Raw genomic sequence first — 27,477 nt, forward strand, 5'->3', positions numbered from 1 at the left:
TTTCCTTTTTTCCCTCCCCCCCATATGAATACCCTGAAATGGAATTGTTGGATCATATGGTAGTTCTGTTTCTGATTTTTTAAAGAACTCTTCACTGTTTTCTATAGTGGTTGTACCAGTTTACACTCTCACCAGCAGTGCACAAAGGTTCTCTTTTCTCCATATGCTCATCAACACTTGTTATTTCTTGTCCTTTTTGATAATAGCCATTCTAACAGTGGTCTTGGTTTGTAGTTCCCTTATGATTAGTGATGTTCAGCATTTTTTCATGAATCTGGATGTCTTTGGAAAAATGTCTGTTGAGATCCTGTGCCTACTTTTTAATTGGATTGTTTGGTTTTAATCAGATTATGTGTGTGTGTGTGTTTTTTTTTTTTATATTTTGGGTATCAAATCATTACCAGATATGATTTGCAAATATTTTCTCTCTCTATTCTGGAAGTTGTCGTTTCATTTTGTTGACAGTTTCCTTTGCTGTGCAGAAGTTTTTTAGTTTGATGTAGTCCCATGTGCTTATTTTTGCTTTTATTTCCTTTTGCTTTTGGTGTTAAATCAAAAAGTCATGGGCAAGACCAATGACAAGGAGCTTACCACCTGTTTTCCTCAATAATGTTTAGGGTTTCATGTCTTACATTCAGTTTAATCCAATTAGAGTTAATTTTTATGGGTGTAAGATAGTGGTCTGGTTGCCTTCTTTTGAATGTGACTATCCAGTGCTTCGGAGAAGGCAATGGCACCCCACTCCAGTACTCCTGCCTAGAAAATCCCATGGACAGAGGAGCCTGGTAGGCTGCAGTCCATGGGGTTGCCAAGAGTTGGGCATGACAGCAACTTCACTTTCGCTTTTCACTTTCATGCACTGGAGAAGGAAATGGCAACCCACTCCAGATGGAGAATCCCAGGGACAGGGAGCCTGATGGACTGCCTTCTATGGGGTCACACAGAGTCAGACACAACTGAAGCGACTTAGCAGCAGCAGCAGCAGCATCCAATGCTTCCCTGGAAGCTCAGCTGGTAAAGAATCCACCTGCAATGCAGGAGACCCCAGTTCGATTCCTGGGTCAGGAAGATCCCCTGGAGAAGGGATAGGCTCCCCACTCCAATATTCTTGGGCTTCCCTGGTGGCTTGGACAGTAAAGCATCCTACTGCAATGCAGGAGACCTGGGTTCGATCCCTGAGTTGGGAAGATCCCATGGAAGAGGGCATGGCAACCCCACTCCAGTATTCTTGCCTGGAGAATCCTATGGACAGAGGAACCTGGCAGGCTTACAGTCCATGGGGTCGCAAAAAGCTGGACATGACTGAGCGACTAAGCACAGCAAATCCGGTGATAAACTTGGCAGGGTAGTTTTACTGGAGTCATAGGAAGAGATGTCGGGTTTTAAGGGATTCCCTGCGGCTTCCCTTGTGACTTCCCTTACACGGCTTCCACTGTGGCTCAGCTGGGAAAGAACCCACCTAATGCGGGAGACCTGGGTTCAGTCCCTGGGTTGGGAAGATCCCCTGGAGAAGGGAAAGGCTACCCACTCCAGTATTCTGGCCTGGAGAATTCCATGGATTGTAGTCTGTGGAGCGACTTTCACTTTCACTTTTGAGGGATTAGGGAGTAAGCAGGTGGTGAAGTCCTGGAAGCAGTGAGTGTAATTTTTTTTTTTTTTTGCGAAGTTTGTTAATGAAGAGGAGAAAAGTGGAATTAGATAAAGGAGGGGAAACAGGAACAAACAATTTTATGTTTTTATTTTTAGGACAGAGATTTGAAAATGATTATAGGTTGGGGCAAAAGAATAGTGTAAAAGACAATAGGGGTACAAACATTAAAAACAAACCCAAGACTGAAAGTCTTTCTTTTGTCTTAAAGAAAAATATTTTTTTTCTGTCCTGAAACCTATTTTGCTGGTTTCAGAAGAAATTCTAGGGCTTTTAGTAATCAAATTCTATCTCTAAGCATTGTGGCTTAGAAACTAGCTTACACCCAAGATTTATTTTATCTTAATCAAATGAAAAACTACCCATAGTTTTGATTTTGGACTTTACATGTTTGCTTCATTTCTTCATAGTGAGTCATCACTCACGTCACTTTCGAGTGAATTTATTTAGTGACATTTTCTCTCTAGTTATAATTTTATATATTTCCTTGTTCATAGACTGCAGCCACATTTCTATAGCAGTTTCTGGAAATTCTCTGGTGCTGGTGTTTAAGCATTAAGTTATTAACATTTTATCTTCTGTTATCTTTTGAGGCCAATTCAGAGTCCCTAAAGGTGTTTTTTTATTATTAGCTCTGGGTGCCATCTGGTCATGAAGGTGGTCATGCCCCATTTCGGTCATTCCTTATGGTTGAGGATTGACTTTCAATTCAAATAAATATCTTACTTGGTCTGTCCTGTGGGTGTTATTATTTACACTACGTACAAGGAAGAAGCAGTTTTAGAAATAACATCCCCAGGAAGATAGTTAGAAAAGATTGTTCATGGTCCTTTTCTAACAAGGAGATTGGTTCTAAAATTTTGCTTGTAGGCTAAATCAGTAAAGAATGTTTTATAAGCAATTATAAATTATCTTCACAATTTCTGTTAATGGAACAATAAGCAATCATTGTTAACAATGTAGATAATATGAATTTGTAATTATATGCAGTTGAGAATTGCAAACTCTCTCATTGTATAGTGTAAGGCTTCCTGAAGCAACCAGGAACTCAGTAATAACTACATTGTTAGTTAGCACTGGCTGCTTCCTAATTTGAGAAACTGTAAATTAGTACCAACTGATAGTAAGTCAAGAATCTGCTAAGGTAATCCTTAAAAACCAGCACACAAAACAGTTGAGAGGCTGTGTTAAATATTTATGGCAGTTTCTCTAACTCAGCTACTCTGCTTCCACTGTGGTTTCCTTCTATGTGAGGAATGGTGTCAGACATGTCAAGTGATGCAATGTGATGCATAAACATGAAGCTTACACTGGCTGTGATCAGAGTCGTCAGGAAATACCGCAGCAGGTCTCTGCCACTCAAGAAATATCCCACCATGTATTCTCAGTACAGTCCTTTCATATGCAACCTCCTTGTAATCTCATTTTTTCCAGTGCTGCACAGATCTCTCCCACTCTATCCCCCAGACCTCCCTTCAAGTGGAGTTAGCCAGAGTGTGTTGCTGTGCCTTTGATTTTAATTTACTTCATTTGAATGAGTTTTTCCTGATTATTGTGGCATTATATTAAAGATAATCCAGATAGCCAGAAGAGAGCCTTCAAAGTCCATTTTTAATATTATTTTGTACTATTTCATCACACAGGGGCTTTCCTGGTGGCTCAGATGGTAAAGGATCTGCCTGAGACGCAGGAGACCCAGGTTCAATCCCTGGGTCGGGAAGATCCCCTCAAGTAAGGAATGGCTGCCCACTCCCACTTCAGTATTTTTATGTGGAGAATTCAGTGGACAGAGGAGCCTGGTGGGCTATAGTTCTTGGGGTCACAGAGTCAGACGTGACTGAGTGACTTTAACACTTCAGTTTTTTTTTTTTCATTTTGTCACATACCAGCTGAGTCACTGGCCTATTTCCCTCTGGATCTCCAGAATGTAAACATTCTGCAGTTTTCTCCCCCTTATCTATGTCTCCAAATAGGTTTTGATGGCCAATGCATGTTCTTTGGGATTCACTATTTAATATCATTGTACCAGAAAACCTCCTCTGATACCTTGGAGTTCCCTTTCAATAATTACGCTTATGAAAATATCAGAGTACTTTTTTAACACACAGCAAAACTTCATTAAAGGCCTACTTCTCTTGCTCTCAGTATCTTTCATTTGCAAGGCAGCTCCAAACATGGACGTAAAATGTCCCAGGAGTTTATAGGAACAAGAGAATAATTTTGTCCAGGGCTCAGGAAATGCATCATAGAATAAGTTTTTGAGTGAAGTCTTGATTTGTTAACACTTTGTAGTTTACACAGATATATATAAAGCGGTAAAGAATCTGCCTGCAGATTCAGAGCCAGTGATGCAGGATACTCATGTTCTATCGCTGAGTTGGGAAGATCCCCTGGAGAAGGAAATAGCAACCCACTCCGATATTCTTGCCTGGAAAATCCCATGGACAGAGGAACGTGGCGGGCTATACTCCACCAAGAGTTAGACACGAGTTAGTGACTACCCCGCAACAACTGTGTGTGTGTGTGTGTGTGTGTGTGTGTGTGTGTGTATTTAAATTACTATGTTTTTTCAAAAGGCATTTCTTTCTGAGTTTTGTTTTTGTCAAATGAGTCTGCGAAGACAGATACAGATTACTAAGCTGATCGTGATGCAAGTCTCATTCCAGCTACAGGACTGCCAAGAAGTCAACCTTCTAACTGAATTTCACCTGTGTTGCTCTCTCTTAAAGCAGTGATTTTCAGATGCATGTTTTTGTATCATATGGAAAAGTATGTTTTATTTTCTTTAAAGTTGCAATATTATGTTTGAAATTGTATATATTTTAAATGATGTAGCTTTGACAGGTTTTATTTGGTCGATATGATTTTCTATTAAAAGAGAATGCTGCTTTCATGTAGAGTAGCTCGTGAAAATAAATAAATAAATAAATTACTATGTTTTTTGAATCGCTTAAACAACAGAAGTCTATATTCTCACAGTTCTGGAGGCTGGATGTTCAAGATCAAGGTGTGGTCAAGTTTGGTCCAATTTTGCAGATCCCTGCCTTCTTGTAGTGTTCTCACATGGCTGCTTTCTGTGTGCCTGAGTCCTTTGTGTTTCTAAATTACCCCTTACTGTAAATCTTCATAGATTTTATAGATTCAGGCAACCTGTTTGCCAATTTATGTAATATATAAATATCTAGATAGGTATAATTTATACTAATATGTTTAGCTAAAATCAAAGCATTTCATAAAAGAGAAAACTGTTAAGGAAAGTAATTTGTGCAACATCATTCAGTGTTGAAATTAGACTTGAGCCTAGGTCCTCTGAGTCTAAAATTGGTTCCCTTTCCTATATTATGTGGATGAGGTTGGATCATAGGAAAAGGATAGAAAGCACTTAGGAGGGCATCCTAAAGGAATAGAACAGCATTAGGCAGGCGTACATGCATAGAGCTTGTATAGGGAGTAGTATATAATTCAGTTAGGTGAAGTTAATGAAGGTAATCAGAGCCGGTCAAGTTTGAGAGGCTGAGAGATAGACCTTGGAGGGATGAATGCATAGTTGAAGAATTTGGCCTCTGGTCTTCAGACAAAAAGGAGTCATTCATTCCTTGATCTGGAAACTAAAACGAGCCATTCATTTCTTGATCTGGAAACTGGCTAATTGAATAAGTGAGTAAAGAAACTGTATCTGTTATTTTCACATATGCTTTTAGACAAAAGAGGGGAAAAAAGTCCTCTTGTTCAAAGTAAAATATTTTATGGAGAACAGGTAGCCTCTTAATTGGTTTCTGGCCTTTTTTTTTCATTCTGAAGATACAACTTTTAATTCTTTTTTTCTTGTGCAACTCTTCACGTCTTAATCAGAAATGGTACCTGTGATACTTTTTTGCCTTTTGTTTAGTTTATTCCTTGCATGCTTGACAAAATATTTATTTTTCCTTCATACACAATACAGTTTTTTGGCTCAATGCAGAATCAGTAGTTCACATCGGCTTCTGAATTCTGTAGCTAGTTCCTTATCCCTTTGTTTATAAGGGTTGTGGAGGACATATTTTCATTCTTGTGTATATAACTTGATTTCAGTTTTCGCTATCTCAAAGGACTTTTACCTGATGAAAATTGGGAAGTTTTGTGTGGTTTTCTTTTCTTTAAAATTTCCTAGACTGTGTGTATTCTTAAATTTTTAGTATAGGTCCTTAAATTAAGATTTTTTTTGCTATTATTTCATGTTTTTATTGTGCCGTTTTCATCTGTACTGTCCTTTCTAGAAGTAAAGAAGTGCTGCTCTGTAGTTACAAAAAAATAAACTATTTTTCATGTATAATAAAATGTTTGTCAAAAAATTTTGTTTTGATTCTACATAGTACCTAGGTCAACACTTGTTTCTCAGTGAAGAAACTGAAGCCCCAGCAGGTTAAATGACTTGTCCAAAGTCAATATAGTTTATACTAGAAAAGGTTTTGATACTTCATCTTTTTCTCTTTCCATTATGCCATCCAGCTTTCCTTTGGCTGGGTAATAAGCTGAAAAGTTATGAATAGAAAAGTATATGTTATTGAATTCTGTAGTTGCTGGGGGTGGGATGAGGGTGTGGATTAGGAAATCTGGATTAGCAGATGTAAATTTTTATATATAGAAATGGATGAACAAGGTCCTATTGTATAGCACAGTGAACTGTATTCAATATAATGTAAAACCATAATAGGAAAGAATATGAAAAAGTATATATATAACTGAATCACTTTGCCGTACACCAGAAAGTAACACAACCTTGTAAATCAACTATACTTCAATTAAAAAAAGAAAGAAAACTATAGGTTAAACTGAGAGGTGACCTGGGTGCTAGTCTTCTTTTTTTATGTTATTCTAATTGTATTCATTGTTTAAAAATATGATCCAAAAGTATGTAGAAAGAATGACCTGTGAGTTTATGTGAGGGAACTTAAAGAATACATGTCTCTCTAGATAAACATCAATTCATATTTTTTAGTTTAAACACTTTTTACTCATAAAAACAATTATAAGTCAGTTATCATACTATAAAAATGAGGCATCAATGGCACCCCACTCCAGTACTCTTGCCTGGAAAATCACATTGATGGAGGAGCCTGGAAGGCTGCAGTCCATGGGGTTGCTGAGGGTCAGACACGACTGAGCGACTTCACTTGCACTTTTCACTTTCATCCATTGGAGAAGGGAATGGCAACCCACTTCATTGTTCTTGCCTGGAGAATCCCAGGGACAGGGGAGCCTGGTGGGCAGCCGTCTCTGGGGTCGCACAGAGTTGGACACGACTGAAGCGACTTAGCAGCAGCAGCAGCAACTTTACATACTATTTTAAAAATGAAATTTCTCATCAGGCCATCTGCCAGGTCACTGAATGGCAGTCTTTTTTGCATGAGCTTTCGGTTTTTTGTAATATGTACAGCAGATTATTAACAAGCAAGTATTTGGCAAACATTTGACTGCTGCTGCTGCTAAGTCGCTTCAGTCGTGTCTGACTCTGTGCGACCCCATAGATGGCAGCCCACTAGGCTCACCCGTCCTTGGGATTCTCCAGGCAAGAACACTGGAGTGGGTAACATTTGACTACTATATATCAAATAGTACTTACATGGAATTTTTCTCTAGAACAGTTCTGGCAGTGAATCTGCCAGTGTACAACAGATTATTAACAAGCAAGTATTTGGCAAACGTTTTACTACTATATATCAAATAGTACTTACATTTTGGCAAACATTTGACTACTATATATCAAATAGTACTTACTGCCAGTGTACAGCAGATTATTAGTATTTACATGGAATTTTTCTCTAGAACAGTTCTGGCAGTGAATCTGCCAGTGTACAGCAGATTATTAACAAGCAAGTATTTGGCAAACATTTGACTACTATATATCCAATAGTACTTACATGAAATTTTTCCCTAGAACAGTTCTGGCAGAATAATTCTTACATGGCAGAATAATTCTTACATGGGATTTTTCTCTAGAACAGTTCTGGCAATGAACAGTGATCTGCCAGCATTAGAGCTTGGTCCTTTCTCTGCCCCTCCTCATGATGCAGGAAGAGCCTCATCTATTCAGGGCCGCTCCCTCCAGCTATTGTTTGAATCCCATCCCCTCTGACTTTCTGGCACCATCTTTCATACCCTCTCAACTCTGACTTTTTCTCTTTACTGGTTCTTTCCTATAACACTAAGCAAGTTAAAATGAAATCCTTGTTCTACGCCATATGGGCTGCCACCCCAATTTTTTCCACTGTATTACTAAAATATTTGAAATCAATTGTCTGTGTTCCCTGTATCTACTTCCCATAGTCATCTGCCTTTACTTGCACCTTTTTACTGAACTGCACATCTGAACTGTATTATCAGTGACTTCATTGTTGCTTCTTTTTCATCCTACCTGACCTCTCTGCCACATTTGATTTTGTTGAACTCTTCCTTCTTAAAAATCTTTTGGTAACAACACGATCTCCTTTGTTTCTCTCTGTTGACACTGGAGTCTCCTTTGCCTGTTCCCCCTTCTCCTCGGAAGAGGCAATGGCAACCCACTCCAGTACACTTGCCTGGAAAATCGCATGGACGGAGGAGCCTGATTGGCTGCAGCCCATGGGGTCGCTCAGAGTCGGACAGGACTGAAGCGACTCAGCAGCAGCAGCAGCAGCAGACTTCTCCTGTGTCTTCTGCATCAGTGCTCCACAGAGTTCCAGACTCTAGCATGGTGGCACATGGAAGTGTTCCGGTTCCCTGATGTTGAAGCTCTTTGAAAAAGGACCAAAAAACTATGCTTTGGGGTTTTTACGAAGCCTTCGTTGTTTAGTCCAGATTGTCTAAATCACTGGTCTATGGCTGTTGATTCAACCTTAAAGCCTCTCTCCCCTCCACAGAAATCATGGGGTAGGACTGAAAGTTCCAATCCTCTATTCTCATGGTTGGTTCTCCTGGCTACCAGCCCCCACCCTAGGGCGAGATCTAAAAGTCACTTCATTCACATAACAAAAGACACCTTTATTATCAACAGTTAGGAAATTACAAGGGTTTGGGGAGCTGCAAGCCAGGAACAGTTGATGAAGACCAACTATATATGAGAAATATATTTTGGTTATCTGAACAAATATATATTTCTACTAAGTTACATGATCACAGGGACTCTCAGGCTCCTCAGCCTCAGGATGTCCAAAACTGGATTGTCATTTCCCTCACTGACACTACTAGCAGAATGAATGAATGTGTAATTGAGTGAATGAATGAATGAAAAAAATCTTGTGTTCAGTTTTTTCCACTGAATGATAGTACAGTACACTCAGCTCCTCAGCTCCTCAAAAATACTTGTGGGGTAAGAGACATTCACTGATCCTTAGTGTTGTATGTTAAAGTCACAACTTTATAGACCTAATTTATCCTTGGAGTCTCAAAATGCTGTTTTGACCTTGGTTCATTTTTCCAGGAATCTGTATCTTTTATAAAATAGAAATCTCCATTACTGTTGAAGAAAATTCTCTATAAAATTTAACCATTATTTCTTTCTGGAAGGCAAACGTAAGTGGACTTGAACCACTTATATCCTTGATAGTAACAATTTCTAACATCTATTATTGAGGTCCATTATAAATCAGGTATTGTTCCAAATACCAAGTGTAATAATTCGCTTGGTTTCCCAAAATTTCCATGAGGTATAACTACTGTTACCATTTCTGTTTCATAAAGGAGGAAATGGAAATGCAGAGTTTAAGGATTGTGTCAGGGTAATAACTGGCAAGAAGAACGCATAGGATTTGAACCCAGTCTGACTGGCTCTGGAGATAAGCCCTTAACGTCCATGCAGTAATGCTGTCTGGCAGAAAGCTTGCATTCTTCATGACTATTTTTTACTACTGTTTTTAACAAGTCAAAAATGCTTTGAGGTACCAAAATATGGCATAATTTTAGTATGTGCCTAGAGTACACATGTGCAAGTAATTCTTAGAATATTAAGTAATGCAGTTCTAAGTAGTTGTAAAAAATGGATCCATAATGTTCATTTCATTTTATATTATTTGTATTTGTTTAAGACTTTTTAGATTTTCTTTGACTCTTTTGAAGCATAAACAATGGCCATAGCAACGTTTATCTTCTGTTAAGTAAGTCCCCTGTTTACATATTTCACAATCAGTAGCTTTATCATTTTATCTTACAAATACTTGGTTTTCCACAGTATCAACACAAATCATATTCTGTTGCTTTGTTTCTTGAAAATGGTTAAGCAACTATATAAGACTCATAGGAAGTTAATGAGTCATGTAACGGAAAGCGTTTACTAATGTGACTTTTGTCTCAGTTGTCAAGTAGTCTGAGTTTGTTTCCATGGTAACTCATCAGTATAACAAACTGTCACTACTAACTTGGCTACTTTTTTTTGTTTGTGTGGTCTGGACCATTTTCTGACAGCTGTGTGTGTGTTCATTAAAGATTATCACACAAAAAAAATTGAATAATTGTTGAAGGCACACAAAAATTTTTTTGTTTGGAGAAATTGTTTGAAACCCCAAGGCTATTGTTTTGATAGTATAGTATAAACTCTAAAAGATTATTTAAATTAATATATTCTATTTGAAATCCTATTAAGAAAGAGCATAGTCAGGGGTACCTTAGGCTTATAAATTTAAAAAATTCATTTATAATATTGACTCCTTTCAAATATGGATTAATTGTTGGAGAATCTGCCAGAAACAAAGCAAGGATAAAGGAAATTAGGACCACATCCTGGGGGATGAGGACTGAATGGAATAATGGAGGAGGCCAACTCAGCCAGTTTCTGCCACCCTGGAGCATGGAGTGGCAGTGCCCCAGGAGAGAATGGTGGACGCTGAGGTATTCAGGGGACCGAGGCAGGCCAGGTCAGACAGGACGCCAGGCTTTCACCTGGAGGCTGAGTTGGGGAAAGATTCCTAGAGGGGATAATGACTAGTCTAAGTGAGTTAGAATTAAACTGGGGAATGTGGTAGTTGAAAGGGAGTAGATGGTGGACTAGGTAAAGAAAACATCATGAACAAAGGCATACAAATGAGAAATAGTGTGAAGGAAGTGGGGAATGACAATCAGTATGAGATCAAAAGGCTCAAGCGATAAGCCTAAGGGGTCTCATCACGGAGATGCCATGTTAAGGAGGTAGGGCCGAATCTGAAATGGGGAGAGAGTGACAGAGTTTAAACAGAGGAAGGGTGTCACCTTCTGTATTTTAGAAGGAGCTCTGTGGTAACATGCTGCTGCTGCTGCTAAATCGCTTCAGTCGTGTCCGACTCTGTGCAACCTCATAGATGGCAGCCCACCAGGCTCCCCCGTCCCTGGGATTCTCCAGGCAAGAACACTGGAGTGGGTTGCCATTTCCTTCTCCAATGCATGAAAGGGAAAAGGGAAAGTGAACTTGCTCAGTCGTGTGGGACTCTTAGCGACCCCACGGACTGCAGCCCACTAGGCTCCTCCGCCCACAGGATTTTCCAATGCATGAAAGTGAGTGAAAGTGGTTGCTCAGTCATATCAGGCAGAGTACTGATGGGTTTGCCTGTAGGGGCCATTTAGGAAAATGTTGCCGTATTTCAGCGAAGAATTGTTGAGGGACAAAATTAGGGTAGCAGGACTAGACACAGGAAAGAGATTGATTTAGGAATAGCTGTGAAGTAATATAGACAGGAATTGGTGATTGAGACGGTTCGTTTGTGGCCCATGAAGGACATTTATGTGTTTAGTCCACAAATGTTTATTGAGTGTTTACTGTGGTCGGCAGTATATTGTGCAGAGTATTATACGAGGTTCTTACTCTGCCTTTGTTTTTGGAGTTCTCCTCCAATAAGGATTCTTTATTGTGCCTGTTGTGAGTTAATTAATAGGTGAGTACACTTTTCATAGCCCATTTCATCCCATCCTGGTCTCTTGGCTCATTATTAGACTTTCTTACTCTCACATGAGAACCTGACCCAGAGTCCTAGTTCATATGTCAGTCTGCCACTTGGGAGGTTATATTCATGTGTCTGGATAGTGTCTTAAGCCCTAGAAAGTTAACATTCTTGCCTTGTACTTACAGGAAACATTTCCTGTTTTTCCCCATCGATTATGCTATTAGCTATAGGCTTTTCATATATGGTCCTTAGTGTATTCAGGTAAGTTTCTGGTCTACCTATTTTGTTAAAAGAGTCTTTATCATGAATGGATGTTGGATTTTGTGAAATACTTTTGTCTACATCTATTGAGATGATCATTTCATTCCAATCCCAAAGAAAGGCAATGCCAAAGAATGTTCAAACTACTGCACAATTGCACTCATCTCCTATGCTAGCAAAGTAATGCCCCAAATTCTCCAAGCCAGGCTTCAGCAATACATGAACTGAGAACTTTCAGATGTTCAAGCTGGATTTAGAAAAGGCAGAGGAATCAGAGATCAAATTGCCAACATCTGTTGGATCGTCGAAAAAGCAAGAGAGTTCCAGGAAAACGTCTACTTCTGCTTTATTGACTATGCCAAAGCCTTTGACTGTGTGGATCACAACAAACTGAAAAATTCTTCAAGAGATGAAAATACCAGATCACCTGGCTTGCCTCCTGCGAAATCTGTATGCAGGTCAAGAAGCAACAGTTAGAACTGGAGATGGAATAAGACTGGTTCCAAATTGGGAAAGGAGTACGTCAAGGCTATATACTGTTTCCCTGCTTATTTAACTTATATGCAGAGTACTTCATGAGAAATGCTGGGCTGGATGAAGCACAAGCTGGAATCAAGATTGCCGGGAGAAATACCAGTAACCTCAGATATGCAGATGACACCATCCTTATAGCAGAAAGCGAAGAAGAACTAAAGAGCCTCTTGATAAAAGTGAAAGAGGAGAGTGAAAAAGTTGGCTTAAAGCTCAACATTCAGGAAAAAAGATCATGGCATCTGGTCCCATCAGTTCATGGGAAATAGATGGGGAAACAATGGAAACAGTGTCAGACTTTATTTTGTGGGGGGGCACCAAAATCACTGCAGATGGTGACTGCAGACATGAAATTAAAAGATGCTTGCTCCTTGAAAGAAAAGCTATGACCAACCTAGACAGCTTATTAAAAAGCAGAGACATTACTTGACCAACAAAGGTCCGTCTAGTCAAAGCTATGGTTTTTCCAGTGGTCATGTATGGATGTGAGAGTTGGACTGTGAAGAAGGCTGAGCGCCAAAGAATTGTTGCTTTTGAACTGTGGTGTTGGAGAAGACTCTTGAGGGTCCCTTGGACTGCAAGGAAATCCAACCAATCCATCCTAAAGGAAATCAGTCCTGAATATTCATTGGAAGGACTGGTGCTGAAGCTGAAGCTCCAATACTTTGGCCACCTGATGCGAAGAGCTGACTCATTGGAAAAGACCCTGATGCTGGGAAAGATTGAAGGCAGGAGGAAAAGGGGATAACAGAGGATGAGATGATTGGATGGCATCACCAGCGTGATAGACATGAGTTTGAGTAAGCTCTGGGAGTTGGTGATGGACAGGGAAGCCTGGCATGCTGCAGTCCATGGGGTCACAAAGAGTCGGACACAACTGAGTGACTGAACTGAACTAAACTGAGATGATCATGTGGTTTTTATCTTTGATTCTGTTACTGTGGCATATATATATCATGTTGATTTTGCATGCGTTGATCCTTTTAATATGTTGTTAAATTCAGTTTGCCAGTATTTTTGTTGAGAATTTTTATATCTATCTTTATCAGAGATATTGGTCCATAATTTCATTTTCTTGTGGTGGTTTTATCTGGCTTTGGTATCAGGATGATGCTGCTTATAACATGAGTTTCAAAGTGTTCCTTCTTTTCTGTTTTTTTGAGGGGAAAAGTTCAAGAAGGATTTGTATTATTCTTTGATTATTTAGTAGAATTCACCCTGAAGCTGGCTGGTCCTGGGCTTTTTGGTTGTTGTTGTTTGGGGGAGGTTTTTGACTACTGATTGCCTGACTCAATCTCATTTTGTATTGGTTTTTTCAAGTTTTCTTCTTGATTGTTTTAGTAATTTGTGTGCTTCTAGGAGTTTACTGATTTCCTCTGGGTGATCCTATCTGTTACCATGTTAGTTTCCTGTATGTTCCTTTTTTAAAAACAGCATCCTATTCCTGTACGGTAGATGTACTTTCTTTCTCTCTGATATTCTTTTCTTCTTCCAGTGTAGACTTTGTTTTGTTCAAGTTGTTTTTTGTTTTGGGTTTTTTTCTGTGCTATTTTTTGATCTGTCTTTCATATTAAGGGACTTTCCTTAAGTATCTGCTCATATTTAACTTGGAGCACTAAAAGTTGAGTAAAAGCTTTGTGCATGTGGAGGGTGCTCATTGACTCTGCCTTTTGTCCTTCATTCTACTTCAAGATCAATTTTAAATTCTTGTTCTTGGCTTTCAATGTTACCAGCTTAAGGTTCAGCGTTCTTTGATTTGCTTAATCAGTGGTTACTTCTCTGTCACTGCCTTTTTTTCTTTCTTGTCTCCTGTCTGGTTTTCTTTGTCCTTGTATGATGGTGACTTAAAAATTTTTTGTTTTAATTTAGAAAGTTTTGGGGAGAGAGCTGAAGCTAATACAGGTACCCATACTGCCATCCTTGACCAGAAGTTTTTATTTAATTTTATCAGAAGAGTAAAGTAACAGGTGTTTTTTTAATGTTATTTCTGGTTCTTGATCATTTATCAGTGGTCTCAATGATAGGAACTACCAAGCCTTCAAGCTCAAAATATTCCTGAAGAGTCCAGGAGTACTGGGACTTGTTTATCTGCATACCTTAAGGGGGAAGCTCCAGAGACCATGGCTGATGCCTTGATCAAGTCTTTAAGAGATGGTTAGAGGAAAGCTTGTTATTCTCATTATTCACTGATTTTTCAAATTCACTTTTTTTTTGAGTATATGGGTTAGCTACTTCTCATCTTACTGGGGATGCCTCAGGTTGCCTGACAAATACCTTCAGACCTATCCTTTGCCAAGCAGCTCTCATTCTGCCTGTGCCGTATGTAGATAAATTTATACCGATAAATTGCACACCTGCTGGATTTCTAGGGAAATTCCCCTAAGAACACATGCATTCTCTTCATAATTTCTTAAATCAGCTAAAGCTTCCTAATTGGAAAAAAAAAAAAAAGCTAAAGTTCCTACAGTTAAACCTATGATGAAATACACCCCCTCATCTCTGTTTATATATAACATGCACATACCACACACAAACACATAGTTGGCTTTTAAATTATATTTGTTTTTGCACTTCTTGTTTTTGGATGTCTGTGCATTGATAGAGAAATCTATAAAACCAAATCACTTGGTCCCAGTACAAATTCATTTTATTCACTAAGGCAACTACAAGTTGACTCCCTGTCACATTTACCATCCTCAGCCTAACAAGTCACCCATCAGCTACTATCATCCTATAGAAGTCACCTCATTATTATTTTCCTAAGAAAATAATTTAACCTGAGCTCTCTTGCCTTTCCTTTCTGCTTTCTCCAGCTCTGTTTTTGCCCACTGTCTTTTTCTTCTGAAGTTAGAAGATTAATTATCTTTCCTTTCTAAGAGAATGGTAGAGGGAACAGCATGTATAGAGAGACCTGGAAACTTGAAAGGGCAGAGTTGTTGAAAAAAATGGGCACATGGACTTTCGAGTTAAATGAGCCTGGTTTGAATGCTAGTGATGCTGCTTCCTACCTAAATGACCTGGAGGTAACATCTCTCCTTATGCACATTTCAGTTCAGTCACTCAGTCGTGTCCGACTCTTTGCAACCCCGTGGACTGCAGCACACCAGGCTTCCCTGTCATCACCAACTCCCAGAGCTTACCCAAACTCATATCTATTGAGTCAGTGATGCCATCCAACCATCTCATCCTCTGTCGTCCCCTTCTCCTCCTGCCTTCAATCTTTCCCAGCATCAGGGTCTTTAACAGTGAGTCAGTTCTTTACATCAGGTGGCCAAAGTATTGGAGCTTCAGCTTCAGCATCAGTCCTTCCAAAGAATATTCAGGACTGATTTCCTTTAGGATGGACTGGTTGGATCTCCTTGCAGTCCAGGGGACTCTCAAGAGTCTTCTCCAACACCCCAGTTCAAAAGCATCAATTCTTCAGCACTCAGCTTTCTTTATAGTCCAACTCTCACATCCATGCATGACCACTGGAAAAACCATAGCTTTGACTAGACGGACCTTTGTTGGCAAAGTAATGTCTCTGTTTTTTAATACTCTGTCTAGGTTGGTCATAGCTTTTCTTTCAAGGAGCAAGCATCTTGATGGTTGCAGTTACCATCTACAGTGATTTTGGTGCCCCCCCAAAATAAAGTCTGTCAGTGTTTCCACTGTTTCCTCACCTATTTGCCACAAAGTGATGGGACCAGATACCATGATCTTAGTTTTCTGAATGTTGAGTTTTAAGCCAGCTTTTTCACTCTCCTCTTTGACTTTCATCAAGAGGCTCTTTAGTTCTTCTTCACTTCCTTACCTATAATGTGAGGATAGTGCCAGCTGCCGAGGTTGTTACCCCTGGGGTTGTTGTGAGACTAAATAACGTGGTGAACTGTCCATAAATGGTAGCTGCTGTTGCTCTTTTGACTGGAATAGAAGTAAAGCTGTGACAGTAGTTGTTTTAGAATAAGTATTTTTATATTTCTATCTTTTACACTAACTAAACTCTAAGCCCAATCAGGTTAAAAAAAACAATTATTCTGATCTTCATATTTTAATCACCTAGCATATACTCATCACATCTAATGTAAACAAATGTGTATTGTGTGTTGAATGAATGGTGAAGCATCATTCTATATTGATTGAATTGAGTAAATTCAGTGAATTAAGTAAATTCACTATTTTTCAGCTGCCTGTGTATAATTAAAACTTTTTGAAGACTTTCAGATCACATGATTAGGAATTTGTTTTCTTCATTTTTCACTGTTACCACATATTTACATTATGGACTTGCATGAAATAGTGTGTGTGTGTTTTAACATGTCATCAGTACTATCATAGTTAATTAACTGGTTCTTTTCTTCCCCCCCTCAGGGAGGTGGTGCAAGCCAACTGTGTTCACTGGAGGAAGAAGTTCTCATTTATGTGCAAAATGAGCGCTAGTGCCACCACGGGCGTCCTGGACCCTTGTATCTACAGAGTCTCTGTGAGGAAGGTATAGAAACAGCCTGTTCCTTCTCTCCTCTCAGAAACTGTGGTTAGTTCCGTAGTCACTGACTCACTTTAGTTAGCTCTGCTTTGCTGTTAGAACTGTTATATGTAACTTCACTTCATACCTGCAGCATAATTTAAATTGCTATGATAAATATGATGAGGAATCTGAAGAAATAAAATATCATCAAGAACCTTCATCTCATTATCACTATGCATATAATTACTAATCTTATTTCTATTAGTTTAGGGGCCACAATAGGTCTTTACCCTGCCATTCATTGTTTCTCTTCTTTATTAGGCACTGTTTTTTAGGGACTTTACATATTTTGTGTCTCATAATAGCCCTGAAAATGTGTTATCTTTTCCGTTTTCAGGAAAACCAAGGCTCAAAGAGGTTGTTACTTGCACAGACTCACTTTGCTAATAAATGATAAATTAGGAACTCAAGCACAAATCTTTCTGATTTTAAACCCATGTTTTTTTTTTAAATTTCCTTTCTACTTACTAAGTTGAAGCATATTACCAATAATCTATAAAAATTGTCATCTCAGATTATTTCAGTATAATACATTGTAAACTTAAAATAGAAGTGTATGTCTCTCTCAGGTAATTGCCAAGGAATCCAGGGCTGGTAGAGCAGCTGTGCCATCTTCACTGTATGATGCCCATATTTAGATCCAAGGAAGTTGCTCTAGTCTTGTTATCTCTCCACCAGTGAGAAAGAAGGAGAAGCAACGTGAGAACAAATGCATTCCTTTTTAGGGCATGACTCAAAAGTGCTCATACTGGTTAGAACTTAGTTACATGATCACACCGAACTAGAAGAAAAGCTATGAATGTAGTCTCTAGCTGAGTGACTGTCAGATTCCAGAATTAAAGAAGGAATGAACAGATACTGGTGAACCACTAGTATTCTCTTACCATGCTTGGTATATGGAAGTACTTACTGAACTTACTATACCTTATTCTATCTAATTATTATGTAAAAGTGAGAACCAATAAAGAAAAATTAGTAAAGCCAACTGTATAAATACTATCTGCATTGCAAAACATAGTTTAAGATATAATGTTTAACCAAATATCTGGGCACCCCATGACCCAGTCTAGTTGACACATAAAATTAACTGTCACAGATTGTTTGTTAGTAACTCAGTCATGTCCAACTCTTTGCAACCCCATAGACTGCAGCCCGCCAGGCTTCTCTGTCTGTGAAATTCTCTAGGCGAGAATACTGGAGTGGGTATCCATTCCCTTTTCCAGGGGATCTTCCCAATCCAGGGATCGAACCTGTACCCTCCCTCATTGCAGGCAGATTCTTTACTGTCTGAGCCCCCAGGGAAGCCCTGAAAGTAAAAAACCCCTTTGTTAGAATGCGAGGGCTATAACAAAGTATCACAAACTGAGTGGATTAAAACAGTTTACCATCTCACAGTTCTGGAGGCCAGAAGTCCAAAATCAAGGTGTCAACAGGGCCATGCTCTCTCTGAAGGCAAGAAGAGAAGATACTGTTCCATGCCTTTCTCTTAGTTTCTTAGTCTGAGGCTTTCCTTGACTTGGAGCTGTATCACTCCAGCTGCATGGCTGTCTTCTCCCTTTGAGTCTTTGTATCATCCACCTGCTGTGCGTGTCTGTGTTCAAATTTCCTGTTTTTATTAGGATACCAGTCATATTGATTATCTGTGTAAAGCCTCCTCCGTTTTCAAATAGGGTCATATTCTGAGGTTCTGCATATTAAGATTTCAGTATTTCTTTTGGGTGAGCACAGTTAAATCTATAACAGACCCTAATATTATAATAAACTTGGGGATTTATGCTTCTCAGATTAATGGACTAGCTTGTTACAGGCCATCCTTCCCTCTGAGAAGGGTGAACTTTTCCGAAAAACTATACAAAATATTAAAAATAGCTGCTTGAAGGCATTAGAAGCTGCCTTCAGCAAGGATTTAAGAGGTTTCGAATCAAAGACCAGGGAAGTATAAAGAGATGAGCCTGACATTTGGCCTTGGTTTAACCCTCAAAGCAGTTGCCAATTTGTAAGTAGCAGCTAAGGAGCTGAGCCAAAAGCAGTGATGGAGAGGCTAAGAAGCTGAGCTGAGATTCTGGCAATTTTACAGGACAAAGGGGACAAAAATGGAGTCCAGAGCCCACTTGCAGAAGGAGCCTTGGTAAATACCCTAAGTAGTTGGGACTCTGTAAGAGTTTCAGCCTAGAAAAATGAGTATAATGGCTGTAGATCAACCCTTACAAAAATTGACATTCAGCTTCCAATCAGCTTAGTCACTGCTTAAATGAAAGTGATAGGTCCTAACCTTTCTACTCACCAGAAAAAAATGTGTATCTTCTCTGGAGGAGAATAACATTACTCTGAGCCTAAAATTATTTCTTCAAGTTACCATGCACAAAAAGTTACCAAGCATACAAAAAGACATGACTGCATGACCAAAATCAAAAGGAAAACAAGATGATAAAAACAAACCAAGGAAAATACAGATTTGGAGAAGATCTAATAAACTTTATACAATAATTGTAATTGGTCAAGAGTATGGAAAATAAGAGAATTGGAAACCATTTTAAAACTTAAATTGAATTTTAGAACTGAAAAATACAGTAACTAAAATTTAAAACTAAGTAAATGAAACTAAATCTCAACACATGTATTTAACAGCAGGTTTGTCACAACTGAAGAACACTTTGGAAAATAAGACAAAAGAAAATATCAGTAGGGAGTTTGGGATTGACTTGTACACACTGCTATATTTAAAATAAATAACCCAACAAAAAAAATGGAGAGACGACAAGAGATAGATAAGGAATGATACAGATAAGATGAAATTGGCCATGTGTTGATAATTTTTAAAGCTAATTGATGGGTTCATGGGGTTTTATTATACTACTTCTTCCACTTTTGTGTATGTTTGAAATTTTCCATAATAAAAGAGTTTTAAAAAATTATAAAGGAAGAAAGAAAATATAAGTGTGGGACACACAGAACAGGGTGTAAGATACAGAAAACAATATAAAGGTCTGACATATATATATATATATATATCAGTGGAGCCCTGAAAAGAGAGGTGAGAGTCTGTGGAGATTGTGGCTGAGAATCTTCTAAAACTGATGAAAGATATTGAGCCACATATTCAAAAGTCTTGTGAACCTCATGCAGGATAAAGATAGACCACCATGGCATGTTTAAAGATAGACCACCAGCCTAGCTGGAACATGGAGCATGTGGAAGTGGAAGTTCTTGGTGATGAGATTGGAGGCACTGGATCAGGTGGGGCTTTATAGGAGTTTAGAATTCACTCCAATTGTATATTTGGGATAAATTTGTTAGAAATTTGAAAGCAATTTGAGGATTTTAAAAAGGAGAGACATGATCTTCTAAGATGACTTTTGATGCTGTGTGGAAGATGAATTGCAGAAGCCACTCAAGTGATTGGGATAGTTTGGATGAGGAATGCTTATGTTTTGGCATGGAGTTATAACAGTGGAGGTGGTATGATTCAGGATGTATTTTGGTGGTAGCCCCTTCTAATGGATTGGATATGGTGAATGTGGGAAACAAAATTGAGAGTAACTCTTAGATCTTTTTCCTGAGCATATGAGTAGATGATTCTGCTGTTTATTGAAATGGCAAAGACATCCATTGGAGCAATTTGGGGGCGGGGGGGGGCAGATAGAGATCAATTCAGTTCAGTTCAGTTGCTCAGTCGTGTCCAACTCTTTGGGACCCCATGAATCGCAGCATGCCAGGCCTCCCTGTCCATCACCATCTCCCGGAGTTCACTCAGACTCACATCCATCGAGTCCATGATGCCATCCAGCCATCTCATCCTCGGTCGTCCCCTTCTCCTCCTGCCCCCAATCCCTCCCAGCATCAGACTCTTTTCCAGTGAGTCAACTCTTCGCATGAGGTGGCCAAAGTAGATCAGTAGACCTATTTTGACCACGTTAAACTTGAAGTGTCTATGAGACATCAAAGACTTCCGCAATGGCTCAGCAGGTAAAGAGCCTGCCTGCAATGTAGGAGGCCTGGGTTCAATCCCTGGGTCAGGAAGATCCCCTGGAGGAGGGCATAGCAACCCACTCCAGTGTACTTGCTGGAAAAGTTCGATAGACAGAGGAGCCTGGTGGGCTATAGTCCATAGGGTCACAAAGAGTCGAAAGTGACTGAAGTGGCTGAGCACACAGGAGACATCAAGTGGACATGTCATGTAGGCATTTAAAATACTAATATGGAACTCAGAGGAGAAGTTCAGACTAAAGATTTGAGTCGTCAGCATACAATTCTTATTTAAAGCCATAGACCAGAATGGGATAGGTCAGCGAGAAAGTGTAGATAGAGAAAACAAGAGGCCCTAGACCAAACACTTAGAAGTGGTATTAAATTGCTCAGCAAGTACAAGAAAGGAGCAGGAATTCATATATATCATTTCTCATATACTTTTGGCCAGATCTTAGTCACACTGCTATAGTTCAAAAAGAAAGTGAAAAATGTAGTCAGTTACTTTATTTTGGGTAGCCAAAGCCCACCTAAAAATAGAGGATTCTATTATGATGGAGAGGGAAAGAATGGATATTTCGGATGCAGCTAGCAGACTTTCTACAGAGGTTGAAGCAAAGAGTAGTAGGTCTTGCAAAGGAGAGTGAGAAGTAGCCAGGGAGTAGGAGGAAAAGTAGACAATTGTAGCACCTTGGAAGTTTATAGAAGAAAATCTTATTAGGAAGGAGGCAGAGAGCTGTTTTGGAATTAAGGAAGATGAAGCCAAAGCCTTGGGCTTTAATAGAAATGGAGTTCATTAGTAATCTTAAGAGCCATCGCAGAGGGAAAATGAGAGCAAAACCCCAATTAGAGTTACTTTGAAGAGAGAGTGGGGTACAGCGAATTTTGGTAAGTCTTTTGGAAAATCTGGCTGTAGAAGGGAGCAAAGAAAAGAATTATCTAGTAGAGACTAAGATTATCTAGAAAAAGTTTTGTTTTGCTTTGTTAAAGAAAGGCACTATTAAAGATATGACAGTAACGTTATAATAAAGGAAAACTTGGTAATTCATAATGGAGTACATCTGGTGGCAAGACTAAAGGAGCAGAGAAGGGGAGGGATAGCAGATATTCATGAACAACAAGAGTTTACCGTAGATTAGCTCTCAGCTTATTTCAAGTCACCCCTTTAAAGATGAAAATGGTACATAATACATTGTGCATCTTGGTTTATGAAAGAAAGATAAGGTAACTCCACTCAACAAACACATGTACGGAGTATATACTGTGTGATAAGCAGTGTCTAAGTGTTTTAAATCTTGTATCTGTGTGATGTCCCAAATGGAGGGATTTGGCAAATTAATGTAGTTTATATATTTTAAAGTAAGTGTTAAGACATCTATATTTTTTTTATTATTTTTCACTTTTGCCAGCTTTGTTCACATTAGATAAGAGTTAGATAAGGAAGTTTCTACTATATTACCATGGAACAATGTTATATGTTTTAGGTGGGAAAAAGTAAGGTATATGTCTTATGTTATTATCTGAGTAAAGGGGGGATAAATATATATACAAACACATATAAAATTGCTAACAGTGGTTGTCTCTGGAGTGGGGACCTCCACTCTTGTTGAAATCTTTGTGCAATGTATTATTAATATGCTTAACTAAGAAAATAATTTAACCTTTCTTTGGTGATTCAGGTTATTCCAATGTGTCCAGAACACTTTTTGGCAGTTTCTTCTTCAGCAAATAGATTAAATGTTAGTTTGTCTTCTCACCATTTGTCTCCTTCAAATTTAAGTTAAATTCTAAGTAAAAAGTCTGGTTACTTGCCAGAGTGGGGTCGGGGACATCCACATCATTGGATTTAAGATCATCAGAATTTTATACTTGAAGTGAAAGTGAAAGTGTAGTTGCTCAGTCATGTCCAGGTCTTTGTGACTCCATGAACTGTAGCCCACTAGGCTTCTCTGTCCATGGAATTCTCTAGGCAAGAATACTGGAGTGGATTTGCCAGCATATAAATAAATACCTACCTCAAAACTATTTGACATATATTTAATTTTAAATCATTAGTCGTGTGATATCCTTATAGTGTTTTTTATCTTTGGCAGGAATTAAAAGGTGGAAAAGCTTATGCAAAGGTAAGTTGGTCTTCTTTAACTCTTTTGGAATTTGTAATATCCCTCATTGCTATTTATAAGCCTAAAAATTAAGTGGTTTGCTTTTCTAATTGCTGTTCAAGCATGGATGTTTTTAAATGAGCAATTTGGAGATTGAATAGTTGGAGCCAACAATAAATTATAGGCATATTCTTTCTAAATGCTGATTATGGGATGTCATTTAGTTTAAACTTCCTTGCTAGAAGACGATCTCTGGTTTGCATTAAAACAATAGCAACTGTTAATTTGGTTTCCCTGGGAGGTAGTCTCATTCCCACCCAACCCCCAGTGGAATAGGGCTCCCAACTCTGTGCTCGTTTAGCACTCTCTATACTGTCTTTTCCCTGGTGGCTCAGAGGATAAAGCATCTGCCTGCAATGCAGGAGACCTGGGTTCGATCCCTGGGTTGGGAAGATCCCCTAGAGAAGGAAATGGCAACCCACTCCAGTATTCCTGCCTGGAGAATCCCATGGACAGAGGAGCCTGGCGGGCTACAGCCCACACAGTCGCAAAGAGTCGGACACAACTGAGCAACTTCACTTCATACTGTCTTTTATACTTTTATATGGAATTACTAATGAATGTGCTCACTTTTTGCTAGATAGAAGGAATTAGTAATTAATAATACTACCAGAAACCCATATACTCTCTTCTATTTCTAAACCTCTTTATTCTCTAAACCACATACTCCTCTTTTTTTTCTGGTCACACCATGATGCTTGTGGGTTCTCAGTTCCCCCACCAAGGATTGAACCCTGGCCACAGCAGTGAAAGCCCAGAATCCTCACCATTAGGCGACCAGGGAATTCCCCACTCTCCTTTTGTATTTCCAGCCCCTGTGATGGTGTCTCCTTCAATCCAGTCATCTAAGCCAAGAACCAGGGCACTAGTTTCAACTGTCAAATTACCTAACTCCCTAAAACTGGTTGGTTGCAATGTCAATTCAGATGCTCTTTGCTACAAGTAACAGAAAAGTCCCCTCACATAGAGGCTTTTTTAATCTCCCAAAACAGGCAGATAGGAGATAGAGCTTCTCCAGGATTCACTGACTAGAGAATATCATTAAGAACCCATGTTACTTTCTGTTTTATTTTTGTTTTTTTCTTACATTCTCTATGTGATGGCTTTGTCCTTGGCTCGTCCCTTCAAGATCAGGAGGTAGCTAACTGCTCAGGTTTTAGTCAACATATTCACATATAACAAAGCCCAGCTGCTTTCTCCACTTATATGTCTTTTTTGAGTGAGAAAACTTCTTAGAGGATTGTCCCGTACCTCGGATTGGCGACAGCCAGATCATACGCCCCCTCCTAAACTGGTCATGGGTAGTAGGAATGGATTGCCATGGTTAGCTTGGACTAGTCACAACTGAACAGTCATCTGGAGTTGGGCTGCTTTCCTTGTGCACATGGATGAGCTAAGAGTGGATACTTGAATAAAATCATGGCTTGCTAGCAAGGAATACCAAGGCATTACATGGTGGGTAGGCAAAAAAAAAAAAAAAAAGAGAGAGAGAGAGTCTGCTGTGATTGCCAAGTCTTCTTCATTTCTCTCTTATAAAAAGCTTTTGAAACCATCTCTTCTGTCTGGTCCCAAGACCACTGCCTTAGATTATGCCTTCATTATTTCTTATTTAAAACATACATTGGCCTCCTATCTTTTGTTCCGTTCCTCTGTTGTCTCTCTCCAGTTCATTCTCTGTATCATCACCAGGGAGATCATTCTAAAATTCAAAGATATCGTATCCTTCCTCCACTTTTAGCCCTCCAGCAGCTCTCTGTTGCCTGTAAGGACAACAAAATGAAAAGTCCTCAATCTGGCATATTAGACTCGTGTTGGTTTACAGATCTTCCATCTATACGTACACCCACCCACCCACACTCACTCATCCTATGCTTCAGACATACTGCCCTCAGAGCGCTCCTGGGGTGAGCTGTGCTGTTCTGGCATTTGTGCCTTGTGACTTGGTGTTCTCCCTACCATGCACGTGCTTCTATCAACTCATGTATCATTAAGAACTCAGCTTAGTCATCCCTCCCCACTGAGAAATGTTCTTTTTCACTCTCTTTCTTGTAATTGTGCCTTCCTTTATCCAGCACAAGATCTATCACAGTTATACCTAGAATGTATGTATCTATGCCATTTTAATGAGACAGTTATCTCAGTGAAACCAAAGAGAAAATCACAAGGAAATATGGACTCTCGTATCTCATTAGAATGTAAGCTCTTTCAAGACAGCTGAGGTTTTTTTTTAAGGCCGTGTTGTACGGCTTGTGGGATTTTAGTTCCCCAACCAAGGATTGAACCTGTGCTTCCTGTAATGGAAGCCCAGGCCGCTAGAGCAGTCCCAGGACAGTTCTTAACCGTGTTGTTCATGACTGGTGTTCAGTATCTAGAGCAAAGCCAGACACATAAAAAGTGTTCAGTAAACATTGACCTTAGTGCACTTTTCTTCATGGAACTGACCAGATTCTTTTCTTTTCTAATTTGCTTTATGCTTATTGTAATACCAGCATTCTGGCAGTGGATGGTAAGCCTTAGGGCTGTTTTTTATTCAAAAATATATATATAATTGCCTCCCATGTGCTAAGCATTGTTCCCAGCACTACTCTAAGTGTAAGAGATACAGCAGTAAACTAAAACAGACAAACACCCCTGCCTTTGGGGAGCTTACATTCTGATGAAGGATTAAGTGAGGAGGACAGACAATACACAATAGATATGAAATATGTACATACATGATGTGATGATAACTACCAAGAAGAATAATGCAGATGAAGGTTAGAGGGTAGGGGAGTGAGGAGGCAGGCATGCTCTAGAATGGTCATGGAAGCCCCCTTTAGAGAGATGACATTTGAACATAGCCCCTAATGGAGGGAGAAAGAATGCTAAGAGAAGCTTTAAGAAAGAATGCATCAGGCAAAAGAACAGTAAGTACTAAAGACCTTGGGGTGGTCTTGGCATTTTCAAGGAAAAGGATCTTGTGGCTGGAAGAGTAGATAAGGAGGTGAAGGGGAAATGACAAGGTGGCCGTGGACAGAGGAATCAAGACAGTCAATGCAAATGTCCTTCAAGGAGTTTTGCTGTGAGGGGGAGCAGCAGAATAGTACAGTGGACTGGAGAGAGATGTGGGGTGAAGTTTTGTTTCCTTCTGTTCATTAAGATGGAAGAAAACCCAGCATATTTGTGTGCTGATAGGAATGATCCAGTAGAGAGGGCAGAATCCCTGAAGCAATGAACTTGAGTAGGCAAGAGCAGAGTGCTTGACCTCAGATGGGAGCACAGCCAGCTCACTTAGGGTAAGTTATTACTTAAGTTACTAAGTTAAAGTAATAAATTGCTTTTATTTGTGAATGAAGTAGGAGGCAAGACATCAGCAGAGAGTGTGGATGGAAAAGATATTGGAGGTTCAAAGAGGAAGGGTCATATGTGATAGGCAGGATATGACAGGGCATGTGGGTGGTGTGTGATGACACCGCCACAGGAGTCCTCACATGTTCATCTGGGTGTGGCTTTGCCCTGGACATCTCCCGGCTTTTCGCTGATCTCTTGGGCCAGAGTAATCACATGAAAATTAGGTAGATGTTACTTGTGGCTTACCATGTTTCTGACTCCCTGCCTTTGGACCTTGTGTCCTTCAACTGATCTTTTAACTTCTTTCCTTCATTCTTTTTGTACCAGTTAAAAACTGCTAAAATAGTGCTCTAGCCTACAAGTAAAATCTTCATCTTGAATGCCATTCATACATGCATTTATATGCACTTTAAAGTGTTAAAGCAGGCATTTTAAAATCATATCTAGGGCTTTGCTGGTGGCTTAGTGGTAAAGAATCCGCCTGCCAATGCAGGTGACATGCGTTCAGTCCTGGTCTGGGAAGATTCCACATGCCTCAGAGCAACTAAGCCCATGTGCTATGCTGTGCTCAGTCACTCAGCCGTGTTTGACTCTTTGCAACCCAATGGACTGTAGTCTGCCAGGCTCCTCTGTCCATGGGGATTCTCCAGGCAAGAATACTGGAGTGGGTTGCCATGCCCTCCTCCAAGGGATCTTCACAACTTAGGGATCGAACCCAGGTCTCCTGCACTGCAGGTGAATTCTTTACCATCTGAGCCACCAGGGAAGCCCAGCTAAGCCCATGCACCCCAACTATTGCGCTTTTGCTCTAGAGCCCAGGAGCCATGGCTGCTGAAGCCTGTGAACCTACAGCCTGGGCTCTACAATGAGAGAAGTCACCACAGTGAAGCCCGCACACCACAACTAGAGAAAAGCCCGCAGCAATGAAGACCCAGCACAGCCAAAAATAAATATTATTTTAAAAAAGAAAGCAGAATCCCAGGAACCTTTTTTTCAAAAAGCCACAGTAAGATTTGAAATGTATAATACTTTTTATTATATATTCAGGGAGATGTGCTTAATTACAGACTCAAAACACTTTTTGTTAACAAAAGACTATATACACTTAGTGATGTAGAATCGATTTAGTTTGTTCAGAAAATAATGATATAAGGGGAATAATTTTTTTTTACCACTTGGGAATGAGAAAGTTGAGCAACATCAGAG

The 27,477-nt window shown here is 39.5% G+C and overlaps 1 protein-coding gene across 8 annotated transcripts in view; it reads left to right on the forward strand.

Moving 5' to 3' along the window:
- Positions 1-27,477, forward strand: part of EEIG2 (EEIG family member 2) — a 117,847-nt gene that overhangs the window by 19,416 nt on the left and 70,954 nt on the right. For 5 of the 8 annotated variants that reach the window (XM_042251712.2, XM_042251717.2, XM_042251725.1 and 2 more), the window contains exons 2-3: positions 16,657-16,777; positions 22,873-22,902. In XM_042251712.2, the coding sequence (XP_042107646.1) occupies positions 16,657-16,777; positions 22,873-22,902 (151 nt within the window). Of the gene's footprint in view, positions 1-3,291; positions 3,380-16,656; positions 16,778-22,872; positions 22,903-27,477 lie in introns of all 8 variants that reach the window. The other 3 variants (XM_060412295.1, XM_060412315.1, XM_060412302.1) reach the window with 2 other exon arrangements.

This window comes from Ovis aries, chromosome 1, assembly GCF_016772045.2.
Source record: "Ovis aries strain OAR_USU_Benz2616 breed Rambouillet chromosome 1, ARS-UI_Ramb_v3.0, whole genome shotgun sequence".
Lineage (NCBI taxonomy): Eukaryota > Metazoa > Chordata > Mammalia > Artiodactyla > Bovidae > Ovis > Ovis aries.